This window comes from Cololabis saira, chromosome 4, assembly GCF_033807715.1.
Source record: "Cololabis saira isolate AMF1-May2022 chromosome 4, fColSai1.1, whole genome shotgun sequence".
Classification (NCBI taxonomy): Eukaryota; Metazoa; Chordata; class Actinopteri; order Beloniformes; family Belonidae; genus Cololabis; species Cololabis saira.
The window spans coordinates 37,117,951-37,141,465 of record NC_084590.1 but is presented as its reverse complement, the minus strand read 5'-3'; the positions used below and the strand labels follow the sequence as shown (position 1 = coordinate 37,141,465).

Genomic DNA, 23,515 nt, shown 5'->3' with positions numbered 1-23,515 from the left:
TTACCGCGCTATTTTCCCACATATACTGGATGAGGTTGCACACTTTGAAGGCGCTGTGGTGGGATGAATATTCAATAATTTGTGACACAGAGGCGCCGCCTGATTACATCCCCACCTCCTCCCCTTACACCCCTGACTGACCTTCTGCAGTCTCGTCTCTGACCTTGCCTGTGACATGCAGTAATTGAGATTTGCAGCTAATTAAAAAATGTGCCTGTACCTCCAAGAGCCTTGGAAAGAGTGAAATATGAAAGGTGTGTCACAAAAAAAAAAAGAAAATGAAAAAAATCAAGGACCCAGTGCTCATTAATGAATCTAGCAATTAACCCAAAAGAGGTTGAGCGCAAGGACGGTAAAAATGTTGCTTTTAATTCATTTTCCAACGATTTGTTATGGAAAAAGACATGATGGAGAGAAGTGTCTCAAAGTACATTTGGAAGAACTTGACTTGGTACTCCCAGGCCTCATTTAAAATATAATGCATTCCTTATACACAGTGAGGCGTCTAGAATAATTGTTCTACATGCTTGCGAGCAAGTACTGGTTTGGACTGCATTTCTGATGACTGTGTGTCTGTGGCTAAGACTGTCTGATCTCCACATGGCCTCTGACCCAAACCACATGATGGAGTATTCCTTTGCTCATTAGCACTCGCTCCTCTTTTTTCAAACTCCGCCAGGCTTGTATGCCACTGTTGCCATCTATTGGCTACAAGAGTTTATACCTTCATGCCACTCCTGTGGAAAGCCTGCCCGTTTTAACCATAATTACTATTTGCAGTATTTAAAGCTCATGCTGACGTCTCATCAGAAGCAGTCGCCAAAGGAAACTGTTTTTATAAAGTCTTAACTTACTGTCTAAAGGTATAAGACATTCACTCCAAAATGCAGGATACTTTCTCTTGACAGTCTCCTACCAGCATTACTTTTATAACGTAGACCTCCAAAACCATAAAACTAAATGTGTCCGTTTTTTTTTGTTTCTTTTTTACTTTCAGAGAGTGCAGAGAGTGTTATATATTTGTATAGTTTATAAAGTTGTTTGTTCCTAATGAAAAATCAAAACCTATCGTTTGGGGGGCAGGAAAGGAATATCTGAAATGCAGTTGACTTTTGAGAGGCAGCTGGTCGTGTTTATGGAGAATCTCCAGAGCAAATCAGCAGTAAATCCTATAATCGGCCTCATCCATCACAAGAATGAGGCTTAGTCCAAGTGGAAACCAAAACTTCTGCAAACAACACACGGCTGATCGCCTGCTCCGTCCAGATGCACGTCAAGGTCGGGCCAGTCTTGTCTTTATTCACAAACACCATAAATACACTGTATGAATTGAAGAGTGCAACTGCAGGTGTTTTTTAAAGTCTCTGTAACAACAGATCAAGCCCACGACTGAGAAATCATTGACAAAAAAACTAAACAAAACAAAAAAAAACATCTTTAAAAATGTGAATGATGTGAAAAGAGAGGTTGAAGTTACAGATTTTCACAGGGGGACGCATCTGAGCTGTGTGGACAAGAGGAGACAGCTGGTCACTAAAAATAGTACATGTGATTTCATTATTTATCACATATTCACCCTCACATGCACATGGACTCAAAATTCCAGTTGTACATGGTTATTAAAAATGAGGGAGAAACAGGAACAAAAGCCGATGCCGTTTGAGCGTGAACTATAAAAGTATGCCACTCGTTCTGCAGGACGGCGGCATTACAGGAGATTTAGCTGAAGTGGCAATAAGTGACTGCTGAGTCGTGGGTCAGATAAACCCATGCACATTTTCAAAGTGTTACTACTTAATACCATCCATGCCACATTCTTCATTTAGTCAATTATGAAGAAGATGTTTTCTTCCACTTTCGTTTGCAAAAGATGGCAGGAAGGAGACGTATTAACCTTTCTTTCCACAGTTCTTTCCCTTTCTTCTGTGCTCTCACCCACAGTTTATAGATTGTTGTAACTTGCAAATGGTTAAAGTTAAAATGAGTAAACAAAGTCACCGTTGCATGTTATAACTCGTGTTTAGGGTTAGAAAATATAAAAGGATTACACATTAAATGTTTATAGATCGCTGTGAGACCGGGCTGACTCATACATAACATCCCTTTTTATTGTAGTATGAGTTGGTCAGTTCATGAAGAATCCAGTCTGCCATCAATCCCACGAGACATCTAGCAGCGCTGGCTGTCCAGGTTTTTTTTTTCTCTCCGTCTTTCACAGATTCTGAAGCCGTTTTCACACATGAACAACAGATTTTTTCGACAATGAGCGTACAGTTTGGGCAGGACTTTGGCGGTTGCTGTTCACACTGCTGTGCTGCAGATGCACTCTCTCACAGATGGAAACGCGAGTGGGGTGGGGGCGTCTGTCTACAGCAACACAGAAGACAGGACATGATGAAAAGGGAGTCTGTAGAAATTGCTGCATTTTGTTTACGGCACGTTGACGATAGTGGAAGTGGCTCATTGATGACAGTTTTCGGTGTTGACGCTCATATGCACATGAGTGTACTGTATATCAACAGCTGGGGAAGGCTACGAGAAAAAGAGGGTGTACTGGAGTCTGTGCTATCCTCTGCTACGATCACAAGCCCTCTGGAGCTACTGCTGGAACCTCTCAGGACTGCAGTACATGTGTGGAAATCTCTTAAGATTCCTAACGCTGGTTGATCATGCTGCAACACCAGCCGTCAACAAACTCTAAATGAAACAATGGCTGTGACACTTTGAAGGGAGGCCAGACAACCACAGAGGGACTGTTTCTTAGTCATATCATCATGCATCACTCTGCTACGGCCCTGATACACTCTTGTGGACTGCTTTTAACATCCTTTCAGCTTTTCATCAACTCCATCCCTGAAGTACCGTGATTGCCTCATTCATGGTGCATCATTTCTGCACAGTTGCTCTGGGTTTAGGTGCTCTGTAGACTGACTGTGGAACCCTTGGGTGTTCCAGTGTTTTTATCACATCATTTCGGACATGGTGAATCTTTGAGCAGATTATATGAAAATAACAATAACAATAAAATGACTAATAACATCCTGGCTGTGAAAATGTGGAGAATTTTTTAAAGCAATAGCTGAGTTGTGCAGAGCAGAACAGACATTACTCTGTTTGAAAATCAAACTTTGGTACAGTTCTACCAGTTTATATATATATATATATATATATATATATATATATATATATATATATATATATATATATATATATATATATATATATATATATATATATATATATATATATATATTTATATATACATTTTCTTTGTGTCCTTTAAAGAATGTCAGAAAACTTGAAATGGTTTGGGTTTTTTATATATGTTTTATCCCCTGATTTTTCCCCATTTTCTTCACCCAGTGCTCCTACCTAAGGGACATTGTGATCCTCTATTGCGATCCCCCTGCACTGAGCTCAGGTCTCCTCCTTAACCTGAGGAGTGAGCAGCTTCTCTTCCCCAGACAGGGTGGGGCTTCTCCAGCCGGACGTAGCGCGTGGAAGGATCACGTTATTCCGGCCGGATCCTCCCCACCCCATCTGGCGCCCCTGCTGGCCAGAGGGGGCATGTGTAGCCCAGGACTGTTGCATGTTTTTGTGAGGGTAGCTCACATTAGTTAACCAAGGGAACATGGGGAGAACATGCAAACTCCACACAGAACGGCCCCTTTACCAACCCCACCCAGGGTGTGGGTGCTGAGGACACGAGGAATTTAACACGCCCTCAGCACCCACAGCGTCCCCGGCGAGAACTGAATGTGCCTAACCAGTGTAAACTTATCTACATGCATGTATTTGTGTGTTTTTCACGTTGGTACAGCTCAGCTCCATGAGTCAAGTTTAGATGTCTTCTTGATCCTGAACTCAGACATCTGTGTTGGAGTTGGAGGGTGGGTCAGGAACCAGTTCAGGATCGAGGGAGCTTACAGCTTTTAGCCTGAGTCACTCAGGCTAAAACACAGTTTCAAGGAAAGTTGGAGAAGGGGTGCAGCAATGGATGTATTTAAGTTTTTTCTTGCTTTTTGCAGGTCCATAAAATATAAAACATGAACCTGAAAACATTTTTTGAATTACAAAAAAAAAACATCTTATGGTGCCCCAGGATTTCTATTGTAAAACAACACTGCAAAAGCATATTTTAAGTGCAGGTAATAGTGCACGCCTCTTTAGGAGAATTGGTTGATGAGACGTACTCTGGAAGGGGATGGGTCGGATTCTCAGCTCCGCACAGCACATAATACCCCTGCTGTAAATACACATGTCAAATACACTGATTGAGAGGGAAAGTATGGTAACTTTTCCGCTGCTAATTATAGAAACACTGCATCTCGCCCCGACTAATGTGGAGATCAGTTACAGCCGTGAAATATGGAGAAACAATCTCTAGGCATTTGCTTGTTACTTATTTCAGTCTCAGGTTCAACAGCCACAGAGATCTATGATCAGCTTGATCCCAGCGTGCAAACAGGAATGTGTGAAGTTAAGCTGTTGGTGTGAGAGCAAGAAATCCCTTATCGAGAGGTGGAGTTGGAATGTAATATGAATATTATGCATTAATATTTATGCATGACGTTCAGTAACCTCAGGGAGGCCATTCACTTGGAAATGCAAACATTTTGAAGTACTACACAAAGTGGTGTAGTACACCAATAAAACAATTTAAACCATTTTATTTTTATTTTGTGGGGACTTATAGAACAACGTAAATGATTATGAAACATTCAATGTAAAAACAGTAGTAAAAACAAGTATTAGCCTTGCTAAATACACTGTTGCCCATGAATGTTTTCATCTCCTCAAGAAAGGATTTTAAACAAAAAGAGGAATGAAAGAAAACAAAACTACTCCATCTTCATGTGTAACTGTGTAAATGCTCACACGTTTATTGTGATTCAAAATATGGTGAAATACTGTTCAAATATATAACTGCATTTACTGTAAGATACGTCATTCTACAGTAAAATGCGGTGCTGTATATACTTCACTTTGTAAAATGAGTCAATTCTTCCAGAAGCTGCAGCAGGTTTTCAAAACTTACATATAAGTGTATTTTTTTGTAGTCACTTGACATTTCCAAACTAGCATCTCAACACGGCTTTCACACTGCCAGCCCAAATCGGGCTTTTAGCATATTAAATGAGCATCTGATCTTCGTGAATGACTGTTTTCATGACATGTTATACAAGTGATCAAATCCGACCTGTGTGTCCTTGTTGATGTTCCCTTTTCCACATGGTAGCTATAGCAACCTGCATTATGTCGAGCTTTAGTGCAAAGACGAGTAAAGGGACGATCTGTGGACTGCTTTGTTTCGGGCAGCTGAGGCTAGCTAACGGAGGAATCCCTCGACCCTCCGGTAGACACAGCCGTCATTTGTGTTGCATTGTGAAAGTATTTGAAGTCCTGTTACGTCCTCGGGTGACTGGCCAATCGGATTCCAAAGCCCTTCGTACTGCACAATATCAGTCTCATCACCCAAAGACCCCAATTATTTTATTGCAAATGATGTAGCTAAATCCCAGAAAGTTCATCCAAGTTTACTCTTTGCTTGAGGTCACATTGTGAATGTGCTTTTTTGGCCGATAAGAAACAGTGTGACGCAGGCCTCTGTTGTATTTTCAGCTTTTGCAAGTGTATCTAGAAAGTAGCTCATATAATGCCAAACCTTCGGTGACATTGTCATCTAAAACTGTGGACGCCGCCACTTTTCCTGCCACCCCGAGAGCAGCTTACATCGCCTTGGAAAGGCAAGCCACGTGCTCCCGGTCGCCTCAGAGCCTTTTCCATCCCATTCCAGTCATTTAATCTTGGAACAATATCAAAATAGCGATCTCCCTTTAACCTCCACAGGGGACGGACACAAAGGGACGTACACGACCACGCTTCATCACTCAGTGCCAAGCAGTGGTGGCATGCCAAACAATCCCATTAGCCAAAAGCCTGTGGACAGCAGTAATGTCTTGACACAGCCAAAGCTCTCTGCTCATTTGAACATCTTCTCTCTTCCAAACATCCCTACACTCATGTGTCAGCATATGTAATGAACAGAGAGCCACACTCAGCTTTTACACTAAGGAAATGAGTGCCCTCCATCACTCTAAGTAGCTTTTTATGACTCAACACTGATCAATTAATGTCTACGAAAGAGACCGAGAGAGAGATTCATACAGGAATATAAGACCGAGGAGTACAGGAAACAAGATAATAATGTACGAAAAGCAATTCAAAACAAATCCAAAAGCAGAGAGGCAGTTCTGCAGCCACACATATGGGTTTCTCTTAAAGCGGGCAACACATGCAAAAGGTCTCTGGCCTCATATAGATGATTTATTCACTCTAATATCCAGACGCCTGTTCCAGAGAAATGAGCCGAGTCTCAAACTACAACCGAACTACCCCAAGGGACTAAATGGACCAATAAACATGAGAAAGAGAAATGTCTAACAATGCTGGTCTTTTACTATGAAACAAGGAAAAAAAAAATCAAGAGATAAGAAGGATAGAAATACAAGAGCAAAGACAGTGCTGCAAGTGCAGCAGCAGAAGGAGGAGTTACTCACTGCTCCTGTCACCTTTCCACCTCCAGCTTCCCTTGTGCTTCCCTGAGCCTTCGCCTGGCACACAGGCTCCACTCAGCACCTCCACCAGCAACACCAGCAAGAGCAGGGGCATCCGCCCGCCGGCCATGCCCGCCTCCGGCGCTCGCATCGGCTCTACAGCGGAGAGGCGAGGGCCGTGAGGAGTGCTGTCCCATGCACAGTCATGCCTCACACAGCTGTCTGCTGTGATTCAAAGGAACAACACGTCCTCTCCTCGACTTCCCCCTGGAGCGTCAGCTCCGGGTCAAGCACTGACGCCCAACAGAGGGTTTGCAGATTCAAGGCAGATTCCCCTCCTCCTGGATTTCTGGAACTCTGCAAAAAAAAAATGATCTCTTGCTTCTTTCCGCACTCTTCCTCTTTTCCCCACCGGCTCTCTTGAAGTTGTGGTGTTATTTATCGCAGTGCCGTCCAAAGCCTTAAAATAAACGGAAGTTTCCAAAAAAGAAAGAAAACAACAACGGAGGGCACTGGTAGATGGAAGCTGGTATCCTCCTTGCGAAACAGAAGCTGCTCAGGTCACATACGGAGCGGTTACACTGATGGTGACACATCACCTCTCCAGCAGCAGCCAACTTGTCACCCACGCCAGGCAGTGACTGAAGTAAGTCAGTGTGTCCATGAGTGTGCGCGTGTGTGTGAATCAATGCACGTGTGTAATCCTCTGCTCTCCTCGTCCACTCCCCACACATCTCAGATCACATGGGGCTGTGTTGATATGAGAAGAAGGAATAAATCACCAAGATAGTTCACACAACACGAGCAGCCTTGATTTTGTCAACAGAGTGTCTGGGAGGGTGGGGGGGGGGAGTGCATCGAGGAAGAAGGCAAGAGGAGAGAGAGGAAGGGAAGGAGGGGGATACTGAGAGGAGCGACTGAGTGATACAAGTGCGAAGTGGAGGAGGAGGAGGAGGGGGTGAATAACAATTTCACAAATGCAACAGCTCCCGCTCTTGCACTTGGGAACACCCAAGATGCTCATTTATGACTTTATTTTAAACAAGGATTCCCCAAAAGCCTGGCTGAGGTCACGCACCGTCTGCTGCGCACGTTGCTGACTGAGGATTAAAGTAATGATTGCAACTCCCAGATTTAGGATCAAACACAGCTTTGTACCTGCATGCAAAACACCAACCGCCCTGCGCTGAGTGGACAACTGTACAGACCAGTTTGACTGGTATGATGCAACCCGTTGCAGGTTAACCTCTGCAACGACTGACAGTTGGTCAGTTAAAGCACGAGACTATAAGATTAGTCTAGAGCTCACATGTATTCCAAATTTGAAAGTTAAACTGCTTAAAGAAAGAGAGAGCATAAAAAATGAAGAAAAAGTCAGAATGTAGTTGCATCATCTGTAAAACAAAAGAGAGGCTCATAGTGATCATCTGTACACTCTTTTTTTTTTGTGTTATTTCTCCACTACATACACCGTTCAAAATACACACAATGCGCACACCGCACAAAGACTATTTATGTAAAAAACAAGCTCAGCAAGTCTGGGTATAGAGTTACACAGCTCGTTTCCTCCAGCTGCCCCGACTGTCAGAAAGCAGGTGAGTGCAGGTTAACGTGGGGGGAACTGGAGGTGTCAGCAGCCCCTCCCCCTCCGCCCACCCCACATGCCTCTTTCATTTGCCCTCCATTATTGTTGTGTAAAATGCCTTTACCAGATGAGAGATACTCTGGACCAGCATGGTCCAAATAATGAGCATTCACAGAGTGCCAGGTAAGTGCGAGGATAGAAGAACAAATACATGTGCACAAAAGCTTTCTGCTAAATAATAAAATACGATGTCTCTATCAAGTTATTTCGTGTTCAGATTGTCTGATTAGCAAATATTCTCATTTTACTGAGTAGCATGGACAGTAATTACCAAAAAAATGCCCCTCTGTGCCATCGTGTAAACCTGATGTAGTGTTCCTCAAGGACCATGCTCCTGGAGATGTAATTAATTGTGTTACATTAGCCACTGATGGAAGTCTGATTAAAAGGGCTCTCTAATGATTAGGCCTTAGGAATAATTACCTCTGCAGTGAGGACAGACCACTCAGGACACCAATCTTACACTTCTACTTCCTGTTGAATGTCATTTCTATTGCCAGCAGCAAAGAAATTTCGACCATGCAAATTCTATGCAGAGAAATTAACTGGAGACGTTGCAACGGAGGCACTTATCTTTCAGTCGATGAAAGATGAGTCATGTGCTCACTCAAAGCCCGAGGTGAACAGATCCAGACAAAGACATAGAAGTATTTATTTTACTTTTAAGAGAATAGATATCATAGAAACTTAACACAAAGAAGCACTCCAAAGCCAAATGATGATTTTTATGTGGCTTGTGAAGTGAGCCAAGTATGGACATGCTGACCATGTGAGGAAACTGATGGTTTGTATCATCTTATTTGGGGATTCTGGAGAATGTCTTGATTTCGTCATAGTCAGAAGTTTGAATACACTTCGTCAACAAATTGTTTTCAAACTCTTCAGCTTCTTTCCTTATGATGCCATTGACTTTGTGGAATGGGCAGCGAAGCACGACATGACCCTAACCCTTATATTTTACAGTTCTGAGCCCTGCAAACTCTTTTTTTCTTTCAAACATAGCAATGTTTATTGGAACAAAACAGATAAAGTCACAGCCTCATCAAACCACAGGACAAATCAGAAAAATGTATGATCCAAACTGTAATCTGGCATTTTTATGTTGGTTTTGGAGCCGTGGCTTTCTATCGCAGTGTGGCACATCAGTTCAAATAAGTAAGAGACATGATCATACCCTCTTCTCAGATTCATCCTGGTACCTTTACTAGGTATTTTGGCATTGTTCGGGGGTTCATTTGAACATTTCCAACCATGTTTATCTCAGGATTGCAGAAGCCGCTTTCTTCCAGAGTATTATGATAGCTCCCGTGGTGCATATATTTGTATTATTATTTGGGACCTTCAAACATCTGGAAATTGTGTACCCACGATGAACCAGACTTGTGAAAGCAGACAATAATTTTCCTCATACTGTATCTTCGTTGATTTCTTTTGATCTTCTTCTAATGTAATGCAAGAAAGCTCCTCTGAAAGTCTGCCTTAAAAGATCCCACAGTTACGTTTCCAGGTAATTAAAAAAATCTAATCTAGCCGATCAGGATACTCTGATGCTAACATGTGGAATTGTCCAACTTGTCATGAACCTATGTCATGAACCTATGAACTAATCTGTCTCTCAGTCTGGCATTTTACAGGTTTTAACGCTGTTAATCACAGTAGTAAAATAGTAGCATTTCTGTTGTTTAGGGCATACATAATGAGACAATTCACTATAGAGCAGCGCACAGCTGAATCAGCAGATACAGGTTCTACCAAGTCTCTAACTAGGTGTTATAAAGGTACCACACACCGTCTCCGTGACGCTGTTTGCTTTGCTTTTATCTACTGCAGCTCACAGAACTTCAAGTAACCTCTCAGTCTTTCAGGGGATCAAAGGTTGTGTAAACACCCCACAGCATCATACCTCTGCCTTCTCTTGTCATTACCTAAACGCTGCCAATTGTTTGTGCCAACAAGACAAATTTCCCATAAGAGGCAACAAAGTAGTGATGAGCCCCAGTAATTAACCCTTCAGGCCAAAACCACTGTAACACAGACTGAGATATTTGGCAGGAGGCCTCAATAACTCCAGCTAGTGAAAGCGCCCCCTCCATGTGTGAGTGCCAACACCAGCTATAGAGTGGATTCACTGACACCAATCTTTCAATGCTTCTAATTAATAGTAAAGCACCGACACAACAAACAGCTGAACACCTTCATTCTTAGATTAAATGGGCGCATAACTGCATAATTGTAGACATTATGTTGAGTATATTTATATTCACTGCTGTTTAAATGGAGAAAAAGGAAACTGCATGGTTAATCTGGCTGTAAAACTGCTTTCCAGTGGTGTTGAATTGTTTCAGGGACTAAATAATGCAAAGTCATGATGTTGGGACTATTGTTTTTTCCAAGACCATAGGTAATCAATATCATGTGATAAAACAAGCAGTCAGTGTCATGGCTGCAGAGCAAACAGCACAATCAAAAGACTTACCCATAAAAAAAACTATAAAACTATAATCATATGAACTTATGTGGCCTGTCAAAGCTGGAACAAGGTTTGCCCAACATCAGTGACACATTAGTGACACATTTCTTTGCTAAAAGCATCAAGAACGCTTGAGAAAAATCGATGGGGAGCAGCTGAACTAAACCAAATAAAGAAAGTGTTAGTGAAGACGGTTACACTGCAGTGTTCAGAGAAAAGATCTCTAACAGCTCATCTGCTAGAAACTATGCAATCTACATCTCTGTTTGTTTCTCATTCCCCAAATGTCAGCATGGCGTTTGCGATGCTCTCATTCTGGCCTATCTTAGTTCTGCCAGTGAGATGTGACAGCAGGGGCGATGAATGGTACAAAGATATTCAACAGAGATGAACAGGCGGGTATGGACGTTAGCACACAGCTTGGAGCACAGCAAGAGATCCAGGAGGAGGGGGGCTCGCACCCACTTCACACCACTCACCAGCAGAGGAATACAAGAAGGAAAAAAAAGAAGGTTTGAAACTACAGCCAGAAACTTTCGTTAAAGCAGTTTAATTTTCATTTGAAGCAGTATTTGGTTACTTTTAGGAAGCCTTGTAACTCTCACAGTGTCCTGTCCCCACAATAGCTAAAGTAACGTTGGATAATATCCTGCAACAATTGCATACTGCTTTGCAAAATGAAGTCACTCATCAACAGGGATGAAACTAGTTTGCAGAGCTGCACTGTACGTCAAAGCAGCACGATAGAACAGAAAATGAGAGTGATGAAACAAGAGACCGAACAAGAGTTTTGCATGATTTATGGTTCAATATATGTCTGTTGAAGCAGAGGACTTTACCTTTTAACCTTTGCTGTAAGCTGGTGCACATCCCCCCAGAACTGTAACTATGCATGTGACTGGTCTGCTGGGTACCAAAGAATTTACTTTGACGTATTTCCAGCTCCTATTTGTTTTTCATTGTTTTCCAAGAAAGATGCTGGTTGCTTTGCTAAGTGCAGAAGCACAGCGACTATGAATTAGGAAGAGATGGTGGCTAGCCATTGGCTGAGCCAACTGTCAATCAATCATAGAAATGAATGTAATGCTTGATATAAAACTCTACTTGCGTTGTACAAAAATAATTACCCCCTTCAGAGTTGTCATAGGTAAGAAATCAAGTAATTTGGACCTATGCTGTTTCTTGTACCAGGCTATAAATATGTTTATTTGTTGGACATTTTAACATGGGAGTCAGTGGAGATTGCCAGCCTCTAGTGGCCAGCCGAGGAACTGCAATGAAGCTGGCTTCCATGTGGTTGGCGCTTGGCTCAGACTCACAAATGTTATGCTTAATTTGCTCTGTTGCTAAGTCTGAGTTAAATAGAGTAAGTACACAACAGGAGGATGAGCACTGCATGCTGCAGCACTGCAGAAAAAGAAGATGCACCACTACTTGGTTAATTACCATACACTCATGTGTTGCAGACAGTTTGGGCTGACCCATACTGATACCATTGTCATACCAAGAAACCTGGGGACTCTGGCTCAGTTCTGCCCCCACATGCAGAAGAATATATTGGCTCTGGTCTGAGTAGCCGCAATTGGATTTGCCCCTTTAAATTAACTTTCAGGTTTTTACAATAAGTATGAATATACAGCCAACAGCCAGTTAATCAAGCAAATAAATGCTAAAGTAGGCTAAGCTAAACAAGACTTGGTTGTAACCTCATACAAGATTGTATATGATAATCAAAAAGCTGGATTGTGATCCTGCAGACTAACATTTGCAGCACAGGCACCAGATCAGATTGTAAAACCTGCTTATAAACTCTAAGGTCCTATATTTGCTAAGTGTTTCATCTGGAGTCTTATAAAGCTCATAGTGTCTGCTAACATGATGTGATAAAAATATTTCTCACGACATCCAGAGGGTCAACTTTGGCTATGTGAGTTGAAAGTTTGTAACACAATAATCCAGTGCCTTTTTCACTCCTTTGATTAGAATATAAAATGATGGTGCTCTGGAGGAAGGCAGATGGGTTATAAATCAGTCATCAGGACTTGGCTGTACAGTGACAGTGTGCGATGACAGATTTTTTTTTTTCCTTCCTTTTCCTGCATACCAGAGGTCCAAGCGATTCATATTTCATTGCAGTTTCAATCTCGAGAATGCAAAAAGAAATCTGAATCCATTTACATTTTCAGACATAAGGGTGTCAACGAAAGGTAAGAAATACAGCACAGTGACATCTAATCTACAAGTTGTAAATACTGTTCAGAAACGGCTCTCCTTTGATGCCCCGGTGAGTGCGCTCAGTGGCGGAGTGCACCAACGCCACGCTGTTCTCGGAAACCCTTATTAGTGCATCAGCTGCAGAGCTCCTGCAATTTCTCAAAGAGTTATGTTCGGCATGTGTGGAGGATGATATACAGGGCCACACCCAGCATCCACTTTATGGCCAGGTTATGGTGCCCCACTCAATCAACATCACGGCTCCACCTACGCCTCCAGCCTTCTATCTCTCTCCTCGAATGCAAACACGCGGCCTGCCCTTCCAACAGCACTCTCCAATCAATGAGGAGTCGCATGAGGAAGGTGGCTGAAGGTTAATGTGTGCAGGGAGAAATTAATGTCATTACTTACATAGACGTGGATGTAACGCAACCAGATTTACTGCAGATCCGTGCAACGACTTCAATCTATTGTAAGTTTAAGTTCATATACATGTCTCCGGTGTTCCTAGAGAAATATTGAAATACTATAAACACTGACATGAGTGGGCTGTTCTGTGTCACTGTATACAAGGTTCACAAAACATTTTTTTTGTAGCGCGTGTTAAAACTGAACAAGCGTGCAAGTTATCGTTAAAATGCCTTTTAAAAATCCTTTACTGGCAACCTTCACTGGAGCGTTGCAGTTTATTTTGAAACAATATCAATGTCAAGCAATATGATATTTATTATAATGAGCATTAAAGAGGATTATGGTGGAATACATCAGAATTAAGTTTATATGTGTTGATTTTAATAAAACTAACATCTGCTACTTTATCAGGACAAAAAGGCTGAATGCTATTTGCCTCGCTACCCTTCAGCCCCAAAGTCATAGTTTCATTCCCTGTAATGGCTGTTGTCAGCAGTCTCACCTTGCAGAGAGATTCCAGTCTGCAGCCCGCTCGTCCAGGAAGCACAACACATTCTGATTTACAGCTGCTGTGGCTGCACGGCCATCTGGACCATAACCACTCTGAAATATGTGTCTGTGTTTTCTTCTATTTTTTTGTGAGAAAAGAAGACTAACGTCCACCTGCAAACTGGATCTGGGCAGCCTGGATGTGGATGTACTTTATCAGCTTTGTGGCTTCAAATACACACATTGCTTGTGCTCTCTTTCTCGTAATCAAAACAAAAACATACGTTGTTTGTTGTTTTTTTTTGCATTTTTCATTTTCCCCCACATCCTTTAAACCTCAAATGAAAGATTTGAAGTTTGCTTCATCAAGGAAGGAATTAAGACCATGTCCCTGCACAATACAATTTCATGTTAAGAAAAGAAAAAAAAGAATTGTTCTGTTTTGCATATGGTTTGAAATCTAACATGCAGTCCGACCATATGCAGTGTTCTGCACATTAGCTGCTTCTGTGGAAATGTACTTTTTTTATGACTATGTAGTGATATAAATGTGGAACACAATCTTTTAATGACCTGTGCCCCTGATTCAATGTGTCTCTAATGAGCCTTCTGTTAGAGTATGTGCGCAGTGGACTGTATGATGAGAACCAGGTGAAACATCTGGTGTCATATAAAAGGTGTTAGAGCAATAAGAGCAGATTTGAATGAGCTTCAAAATATCTGCAGATGTAAGCAGGGTTCTGCTGAGGTCAGCCTCTGCAATACGACTTCTGTCCAGCAGGTGGCACTGTTGGACTCGGTACAATTTACCAAGTGCCTCAGTTATATCAGGTTCAGCCACCTCAGCAGCCGATTGCAGCTCAGGGGCACTTTGGGAAAAAAATCGAGGTTAGGGTGTTGAAGCGACGCCTGACAACCAGGTCCTGAATTAGACACTTCCAGATTAGATCTGTAAATCAGCCACTCTCAATCAACAAGATCACTTTAGCTGCCAATTGATTGGAATACATTATTTAAAAATAGATGTACAGTATCCTATACCCTTAGAGTTTCAAGGACAAGCACTCCCATGGATCGATCAGGAAAAGCGCATGTGAGTTGCAGTCGAAGCGTTAATGTCTAAAAAAGTGATGTGATTTGCAAGTGCAACATTTAGCAGCATGTGCAGAGCGCAGCAATGTTCGACACAAAAACATTGATGGTAACGATGGATTTTATACATCTCTGCCCAAAGGAGTGCCAGCTCAAGAAAAAGATTAAGTCTATTTTCTTTTAACATGTGCATTTTTTTTATTTTTTGGAAATGAAGTCAAAGTCATTCTCCTTTATCAGTATTGTCATTATTAGTAGTGTTTTTGGCTTTACATTTAGTTACCAACTTTTAAAACATCAGAATCAGAGTGTGTGCATCTTCTTGTGTCTTCAGAATCAGAATCAGAATACTTTATTATCAATGTACCTGGGTACTGTGAGATTAGAGGTAGCATCACCTCTCCAGTGCAAGATAAATAGCAGTAGTGCAAACAATAAGAAATACAAGAAATATAAGTAATATAAAAAATATAAAAAATGTTAAGGTGCATTTGAATCTTTTTTTTTTTTTTTTTTCTTGAAATTTTCTTGAAAAAAAATATTGAAAAAGTAACTCTTTTAGACATTGCTTATACTTAAAAGAACTAGTAGGTTGTCTGATCATATAATTTATACTACTACTCATATTCAGATTCAGACGACTTTATTCATCCCTTTGGGAGGTTCCCTCGGGGAAATTGACATCTCCATCTCACTCACTCAGTCATATACAAGAACCAAGAAAAGGAGAAATAAAACACCCCAAAAACCAACACCTATATAAAATATAAAAAGATATGATATATACTAAACTCTATAGTGCTATTTTGCACATACGGACGGGAAATAATAATGAAGCCATGTAAATTAAAATCTACCCCATGATCCTGTGAGAAGCAGGAAGTAATGGAAGTGATACTTTCTCTGGCCACGAGGTGGCACTCTAAACCAAGCTAAATGCCCAACATTAAATCAACAGATCTTGGTACGTATGCTGAGGAGACATTTGTTATCTCAAATGGCATTGTTTTGTGGATCTGTTGAAAAGCAAGTTGGGTATTAAAAGAAAAAAATCTTTAAGCTCAGCTCTATACTTTTCTTTAAATGGCAATAATAGAATAGAAAGAAGAATAGAAATAGAAAGAACAGAGGTCAGGGGAACAAGAGAAGATGCTACAGTTGGATTAATGACCCATTCAAAATGCTTACAAAACATTCTTGAATGTAAGTTTGTCTTACGACATTCAGTCAGGCACATCATTTCACTGGAATGCTTTTGCATGAGTTTCTTGTTTTTAACTTATTTTGCATGTCTTTTTATTATTTCTTCATTCCAGGAATAATGTAAATTCCATGAATTCCAGTTTGGCTTCAGACATATAAAGTGATGATCTTTCCTGTTCCAAAAGGGGGCAGTAGAGTCTCATGTGAGACTGACTAGGCTGCAGCTCACTGAGCCACAGCTCCCACTGTTCATGTTATAGTTTTCTTGAGCCTGCGCTCTTCACACTGTTTCATTGGGACTAATTAAAGTGTCCTTCTTCAGAAACAAAATGTTAATGATTGATCTGGTTTGTTCGCAGACTCATACCAAAATGATTGCTTTAGTTCAGTCCTCTTTAATTGGACAAAGTAAACACCAATTCATATTTGAAGTATAAGCCAGCATGATGTAAACATTCAATTCTCAAGTTTCTGTCCTGTTCTCCTCCCTTCTCAGAATCTCTGCCTCAAATCCAGATGAAATGTTACAAAGGATGTTTATTGAATTATATAAAATAAACGGTAGAAATGTAAGTAGATCTCCTCTTATAATAGAATAAACTCAGTTACAGATGGTGAAAGTGCAAGTTGTTTTGAGAGGGGGGGGGATAAAGCGAAATATGCTGCGATAATTCCTGCGCAGCAAAGAGTCGGCCAACACATGAGGAGAATAATCATATGGAGATGATGCTGGTGACTCTGTGATTAATGGGCCCATTTTCTTTGCACAGCTTGGATAGTGGGCTCACTTGGCCCCATTAGGAAGAAGCCTAAAGCCACCCGGTTTTTGCTGTGTGCCATTCATCAGAGAAACATCAGCAGCAGAAATGGTTTCATCTTCAAGGTAATAAAACAAGCACAATTAAATACAACAGGCAAACACATTCTGGGATGTTTTTTGGTGTGATGGGATCTATGCATAACTCTGTTGGGGTGGTATCATGTCTGCAGTGCCATGAGAGGGACGGGGAGGGGAGACAAAGTTGAGGGTCCCATCTCTCCATTGCTTCAACCTGCTGTTCAGAACTGGGGGCAGAAAGTTTTTCTGATTTCCATCCTCATCCTATTGACTACAGGGAGCAAGAAAGGCAAAACACTGACCAGACAGCCGCAGAGACATGCCAGTCCGCCTTTCAGAGAAATATGCAAATCCACTGTTAAATTTCATTTTTCTAATCCCTTTAATCAGAAGCAGGGGAATAAAGCCAGCTGGTAGGAACCCATGTTAAGATGTAATTAAGCATCTGATTGAATTTCAGTGCATACCAGAGCGTGTGCCAAGGCAGGAGTGGGAGGAGAGGGTAGAAGATAGGAAGAGGGGGAGGGATGGGCATTTGTACACCAGACTGAGCACTGCAATTCGTTGGGGGGGGGACACATTGCCCGCTGATGGGGGACCTGGAGCTCACTGCGGGCTTGGTATTTTCCAGCATGCTCCACTGGATGAGTGAACAGCGATCAGAGGCACATTTTTATACATTACTAAGAGGCCTCCCATGTCAATCATCTCCCTGCTGGTACTGGAATGGGTTTCTCCCGCTTGAATCTCAGAAACAGACATGAGGACCATCACTACCAGTCACAATAGGTGAGGAAAAGCAGCACAGAGGCCGTTATGGCACATTCTTTGCCTGTTAAGTGAATAATGACAGACTTGTCCTCTTACACGTCCTTCAGCACGGGTCTGTTTTACCACACACGACTCGCTCGGGGGGGGTGTCAGTAACGACAGATATACTGCATATACACCTGGGTATATGTGCCCTAATCCATGTGTAGTTGATAAAAGCTCATATGGGAAAGGAAACACACACACACAGCGTAATGAAATTCCTTTTCTCAAATTCTGCTCTGTTCCAAACAAAGGTAATACAAAGCCCAGTCTGGGGAAAGCGAAGGGCTGTCACAGCAGATAACTTGAGCTCGGATATAGAAAAGATCCATTACTGGGAAACCTTGTTTCACCAAACAATGCATAAAACCTACGGGGCTCAGAAAAGCGGCAGGAAGGAGGGGGTTCAGTTTATGAAGAAAAGAAAGGCAGACAAAGACAGGTGACAGAAGTCGACAGGTCATCATGCGTGTGCCCTACCACCGTCCTTTCCTAGTAATCCTTCACCCTGGTCCCGCGCTGGAGCTGTCAGCACCAAAGGCACATCTGCTGAACAAGCTGCCTGCTGACCAAAAGAGTTAAAGGAGAGCAAGATGCTGCCATCCTGACCTCAACAGCCTCAAGTACACTCAAGTACATACCAACTAGTCAACAGTGTAGGGCTGGGCGATATATCGAGATTTTAATATATATCGATATATTTTCAAACACAATATGGTACGAGACAATATCGTTTATATCGATTTACTTTTTTTTTTTTTTTTTTTTTTTTTTTTAATGATTTTGATATAGCTTATTTTGTGACAAATTGACTTGAATGTTTTATTTGAGATTTGCACAAATGTTTTGTTATTTGCACAACTGTGAACCTCAGTGGAAAAGTCTGCCTGTTACTGTCTACATTGTATTAATTGCACAGTGTATTTTAATTTAATTGTTATGCAGGAAAGGGATATTTGTTTTATTTTATTCAAGAAGCATTTTTATTCTTTATATGCAGGCAGTTTATTTTTATTTCATTTGTTTTATACATTTTGATATTGTGCAGACCTCTGTTAATAAAGGTACCTGTGTGACATTTGGCACGAGGCTTTGTATTAAAACTGACTGTTTTTTTAAGGGTTTGCCTCAGAAAAAAATGAAGCTAACAGAGATGCTATGCTATAATGCTTTGGGGGAAACCCCAATTATGGCACAGAAAAAATATCGAGATATATATCGAGTATCGCCATTCAGCTAGAAAATATCGAGATATGACTTTTGGTCCATATCGCCCAGCCCTACAACAGTATAAAAGAAACATATCATATCATATCATTTGGCCTGAACATGTCTCATCTATCTATTCAGAATACACTATGAAATGGTTAAAGCCTTCAATCTGCTTTTCTTTAACACGTCGACAGGATAATGATTTTGCCCCCTTCCTGTGCAGGCGCCATTAAAAGCACACGTCTCACCAGGCGGTCTAATATACATCCTTTGCTAACTTTTTCTTCCCGCAGCGGCTCGGCACCTTTCAAAGCAATTTGCTTTGTGGTAAAAAAAAAAAAACATAAAAAAAGGTGAATGTTAAAAGTGTCTTTTCTTCTTCATTTGTCTTTCCACGGACAGATTTCACACCACATGCCTACTTCTATTTACTGTACACGTCTATAGATAACTCTTCGTCCGCAAAGCACAAAGAGAAGTGGAACCGTTATGCGTTTGTTTACGACTCATTGCGAGAAATTGACAGCCCTTTTCAGGGAGACAAAAGGACAGAGGTAAGTAGTGGTTCACTGAGATGTGACGTATGATCAAACGTGAAAGCAGTATTGATTTTTCCTCAATTGTGTTTGCTCCGTTTGCCACTATTAAATATGGATTCTGTGTGACTGCCATCTTGACTTTGTCTTGAAATTGACACTTTCTCTATAAAGGGTGGGTCTTTTACAATAAACCCCTGTATCCCGATACAGAGAGGGACTGGCACACCATCACACACACAACACGTGGACGCTCTCAAGTTAAACGACAGGAAAAGAGGAACTTTTCTTGTTCACGTGTTCATGTTCACCTAAACCCACCGACACGTCATTGAACAGAGAAAAGAGGCAATGCCTCTAAGGTAGCCTGTACTCTGCTCCAAACACCCAAACACAAACATGTGGCCCAGTAATGATGGGAAATTTATCTTCGTTAAGCAATATTTTGTCGTTACTCCAGTTAAATGCAGAATGCAGAAGTGGGATTATTATTAAACAGAAAATTGAGCAATTTTATTTTTCCACAACTCACTACTTCTTATTTTCATGGACATAAATGAAGCACAACCTTTAGCAAAATAACGGCCTATTTCACAAGGGTGCATATTAGGAAAAATAAGCTAATAACATAAACCAGTGGTGTGACCATTAGGTTAGAGACATTCATTAAAACACAATGTCCTGTGGTCAAAGCATCTCTAATTCCAGGGGAGGGAGGGAGGATCTCGGTATGTTTTTGCAGCAACAACACGATAATGTTTTCTGCAGCACTGATAATAGTCAAACATCCCATTCTGTGCTGCTTCTGCTTTTGTCTGCAGATGAATATATCCAGGTTGATGCCCACCTAATGCAGTGTTTAAAGCCTCTTCCTGTGACAAATTGCACATTACTGTGGACGCCATGTCTTTGTGAAGTGCTTCCTGCATTGTAGCACCTTTTTGATGGCTTTGCTCAGTTAGACTTGTTTACTTCCTGCATGAATACTGAAAAAATATAATAAAACAGACATAAAAATATTGGATAGCACCTTAAAACCGGAGATAGGGTATGTGCATCACCGAGGGAAGCAGACAGTTACTTGTAGAACTGTATCAAGAGTTAGTGCTTTATCAGTTACAAAATATTATAAAAGAAGTTACATACATCAGTACTTTTTGTGGCTGATAACAGGGTATGTGAGTGAAAATAACTGATTCACATAAAATTATTAACATTATTATTATTTTATAAAGACTGAATTAAGAACTAAAATTTCTCAAAATTGTATACAAAGGGTTAGATAATCCACATCTATTGCTGTTTCATCTCAAGATCAAGACTGTACAGCAAAGTTAGATTTTAGAAATAATTTGAGCCAGTGGGCAGTATGGTGGTTTAGTGGTTAGCACTGTTGCCTCACAGCAAGTCTGTTCCTGGTTAGACTCCCGGCCCTGGCGGGGGTCTTTCTGTGTGGAGTTTGCACATTCTCCTCGTGCTTATGTGGGTTCTCTCCGGCTTCCTCTCACAGCCCAAAAACATGCATGTTTGGTTTACTGATTATTCTAAATTGCCTGTAGGTGTGAGTGTGAGCGTTTATGTTGTCTGTCTCTATATGTGGTCCTATGATAGACTGGCAACCTGTCCAGGGTGAACCCCTGCCTCTCGCCTGTAATGAGCTGGAATAGGCTCCAGCAGACCCCGCGACCCTTTTACAGGATAAAACAGGCATAGAAAAATGGATGGATGGATAATTTTAGCCAAATATTACATTTCAGCGTGTTGTTGTTGTTAAACTAGACCTTTGCTGAAAGATGAAAGTTATGGTAGGCTTGGTTTACTTTGACAACAGGAGAATCTAAATGTTCATTTCAGTACGGCGCACTTATAACAGAGGTGTCAGTACTTTTTTTTTTATTATTAAAATAGTTTTCAATATTTTTGACATACACTGTATCTGGTACATGTGAATACTTATCCTTCATTTCAGATTTGAAATAAAACTGAAATTAACTTACAAATACAGTTTGAATATTTGTTTTGTATTCTGTAATTTTGTATTCTCCTCGTAATCAAGTGTATCTATTGTTATACTGAATTGATATTTTATGAAGCTATGATACATTTTTTTTGTTTGAAAAATCTATCTATCTATCTTTGAGTTGACTAAGGTAAGTAATTGTATTTATCAGTAACAATATTATTATTGTAATGACTTGAGCCCTATTTAGAATCCACAGACCTTTTCCATCTCAAACTGATCTTTTATTTGAATTGTTCCCTCAAGAAAAGCAGTGAATAATGTTATAGCAGCTAAATATTAACCAACCCGCCTACATGCCAGCAGAAACACCCTGAACTGACACTGCTGATGATACTGATGGATGCCTTGGATGGTAATGAGGTAACAACGATAAGAAAGAAAAAAGAAAAAAATATCCAAGAAAGAACAATGTCATGCAAGTGAATTTTCATTACTGTTAACATGTTGGATTAAGACATTTGATTTTAAATACAAGAGAAAATGCATACTGCTAAATATGGCAAAAGAGTCCAGAGTCTTGAAAAACACCTTCCAGGAGGAGTGGCTCCCGTTACAGTAGCCAAAGATGTTCACCATCACATATTAGTAATATGAAGGTAATGAATCAAAGACCCTGTTCAGACCTTGCATTAAAATGCCTTCCAAGAAATCTGATCATAAATGTGTTTTAGACAATGTGAGCTGACATTTCCAGGTTATAGGCTTATAAACACTAATCGTATCGACTTGCAAACAACTTTAACAATATTTTCACGACTTTTCAACTTTATTAACTAATGTCTGTCTTTCTGTAATTTTTTTGTCTGATTTTAAACTCTTTTACTTTTTGTATTTTATGTAAAGCACTTTGAAATGTCTTGTACAAATGTGTTATACAAAAACACTCCTTGTCTTACGTTATTTTTAACACTCAAAAGCAGCACCTGGAAAACAGCTAGGGGTACTGCACAGAAAACAAGCAAAAAGATGTAGGAAATAATAAAATAAAGAAACAACTGCTACAAGTATTTTCACCTAAATTTTATCCAGCAAAGGATATACAAAATATAGAATTAGGCTATATAAGCTTAAATTAGGTTTCAGTATAGTGAAATATCTTCAAACAAAAATCCAATGAAGAAACCTAATGGCAATGACTTTTATTGAGGTAATTATCTGCCCAAAGATTTAATGACTCATCGCCTAAGCCAACAATATCAGTTTGGTGGGTAGTTCCTGAAGCCATCCCATTGTTAAGGCCACTTGTGATTGGACTTCCTTGGACAAATTTAAATGCCAGATCAAAAAAATTTCTTTTTTTTTTTTATCCAATTTTTAAACAAAAACAAAAATTATTACAAAAAGAGAATGTAATATAATTTTCCTCAATATACCCTAGATCTGTTCCACATTTGAAAGGGATATATGTTTTTTGATATTTCTTTTATCCATTCACTAACTCGCACATGAACAGCTGCATTACATGGCATTATCTTACCATCAGCTTTAGCTTGAGGGGTTTGGCTTCTTTAGCCACATCTGGACAGCCAGTGAAAGAAGGGTGTTTTTAGGCACTGTGGTTATGTACATCTTATGATTTTATAGTATGTCCACAGAAACACAAGACTGGCCAGCCTTTAAAGGTATTAAGCAAGATTAAAATAACCTTGCGGACAGTGTATGTTATTATTTAGGGTATACGTGATGTAAATCTTATCTTTAAATAACTAGTTGCTTGTATACAGTAAATGTGTGAATATCAAGCATGTTTGTGTATGAGGTAAAACATTTACTGATTAAGTTCTAAAACCTAGCCCAACTGTTTATGTCAAGGGTTCTAATTGTTGCTGAAAACAGTAAGCAATGTGTTAGAGGGCAACGTGTCTGATGCACAATAGAGACCACACGTTTTGACCTTCAGATTAGTATACATAGACTCACAGATGCACCCAGACTGAATTATGCAGGCAGGCATGCCAGCAAGTATGTGCTCATACAGGTATGTCACCATCCTTAAAGCCAGTCTCATTATT

General features: G+C 40.5%; 1 protein-coding gene across 5 annotated transcripts in view; it reads right to left on the bottom strand.

Annotated features, from left to right (window-relative positions):
* robo1 (roundabout, axon guidance receptor, homolog 1 (Drosophila)) overlaps positions 1 to 23,515 on the bottom strand; it is a 229,927-nt gene that overhangs the window by 177,937 nt on the left and 28,475 nt on the right. The window contains exon 1 of one of the 5 annotated variants that reach the window (XM_061719662.1): positions 6,561 to 7,069. The exons of 1 other annotated variant lie outside the window; for it this stretch is intronic. In XM_061719662.1, the coding sequence (XP_061575646.1) occupies positions 6,561 to 6,708 (148 nt within the window). In that variant the 5' untranslated portion in view covers positions 6,709 to 7,069. Of the gene's footprint in view, positions 1 to 6,560; positions 7,070 to 23,515 lie in introns of those variants that run through there. 3 more of the 5 variants (XM_061719658.1, XM_061719657.1, XM_061719660.1) reach the window with 3 other exon arrangements.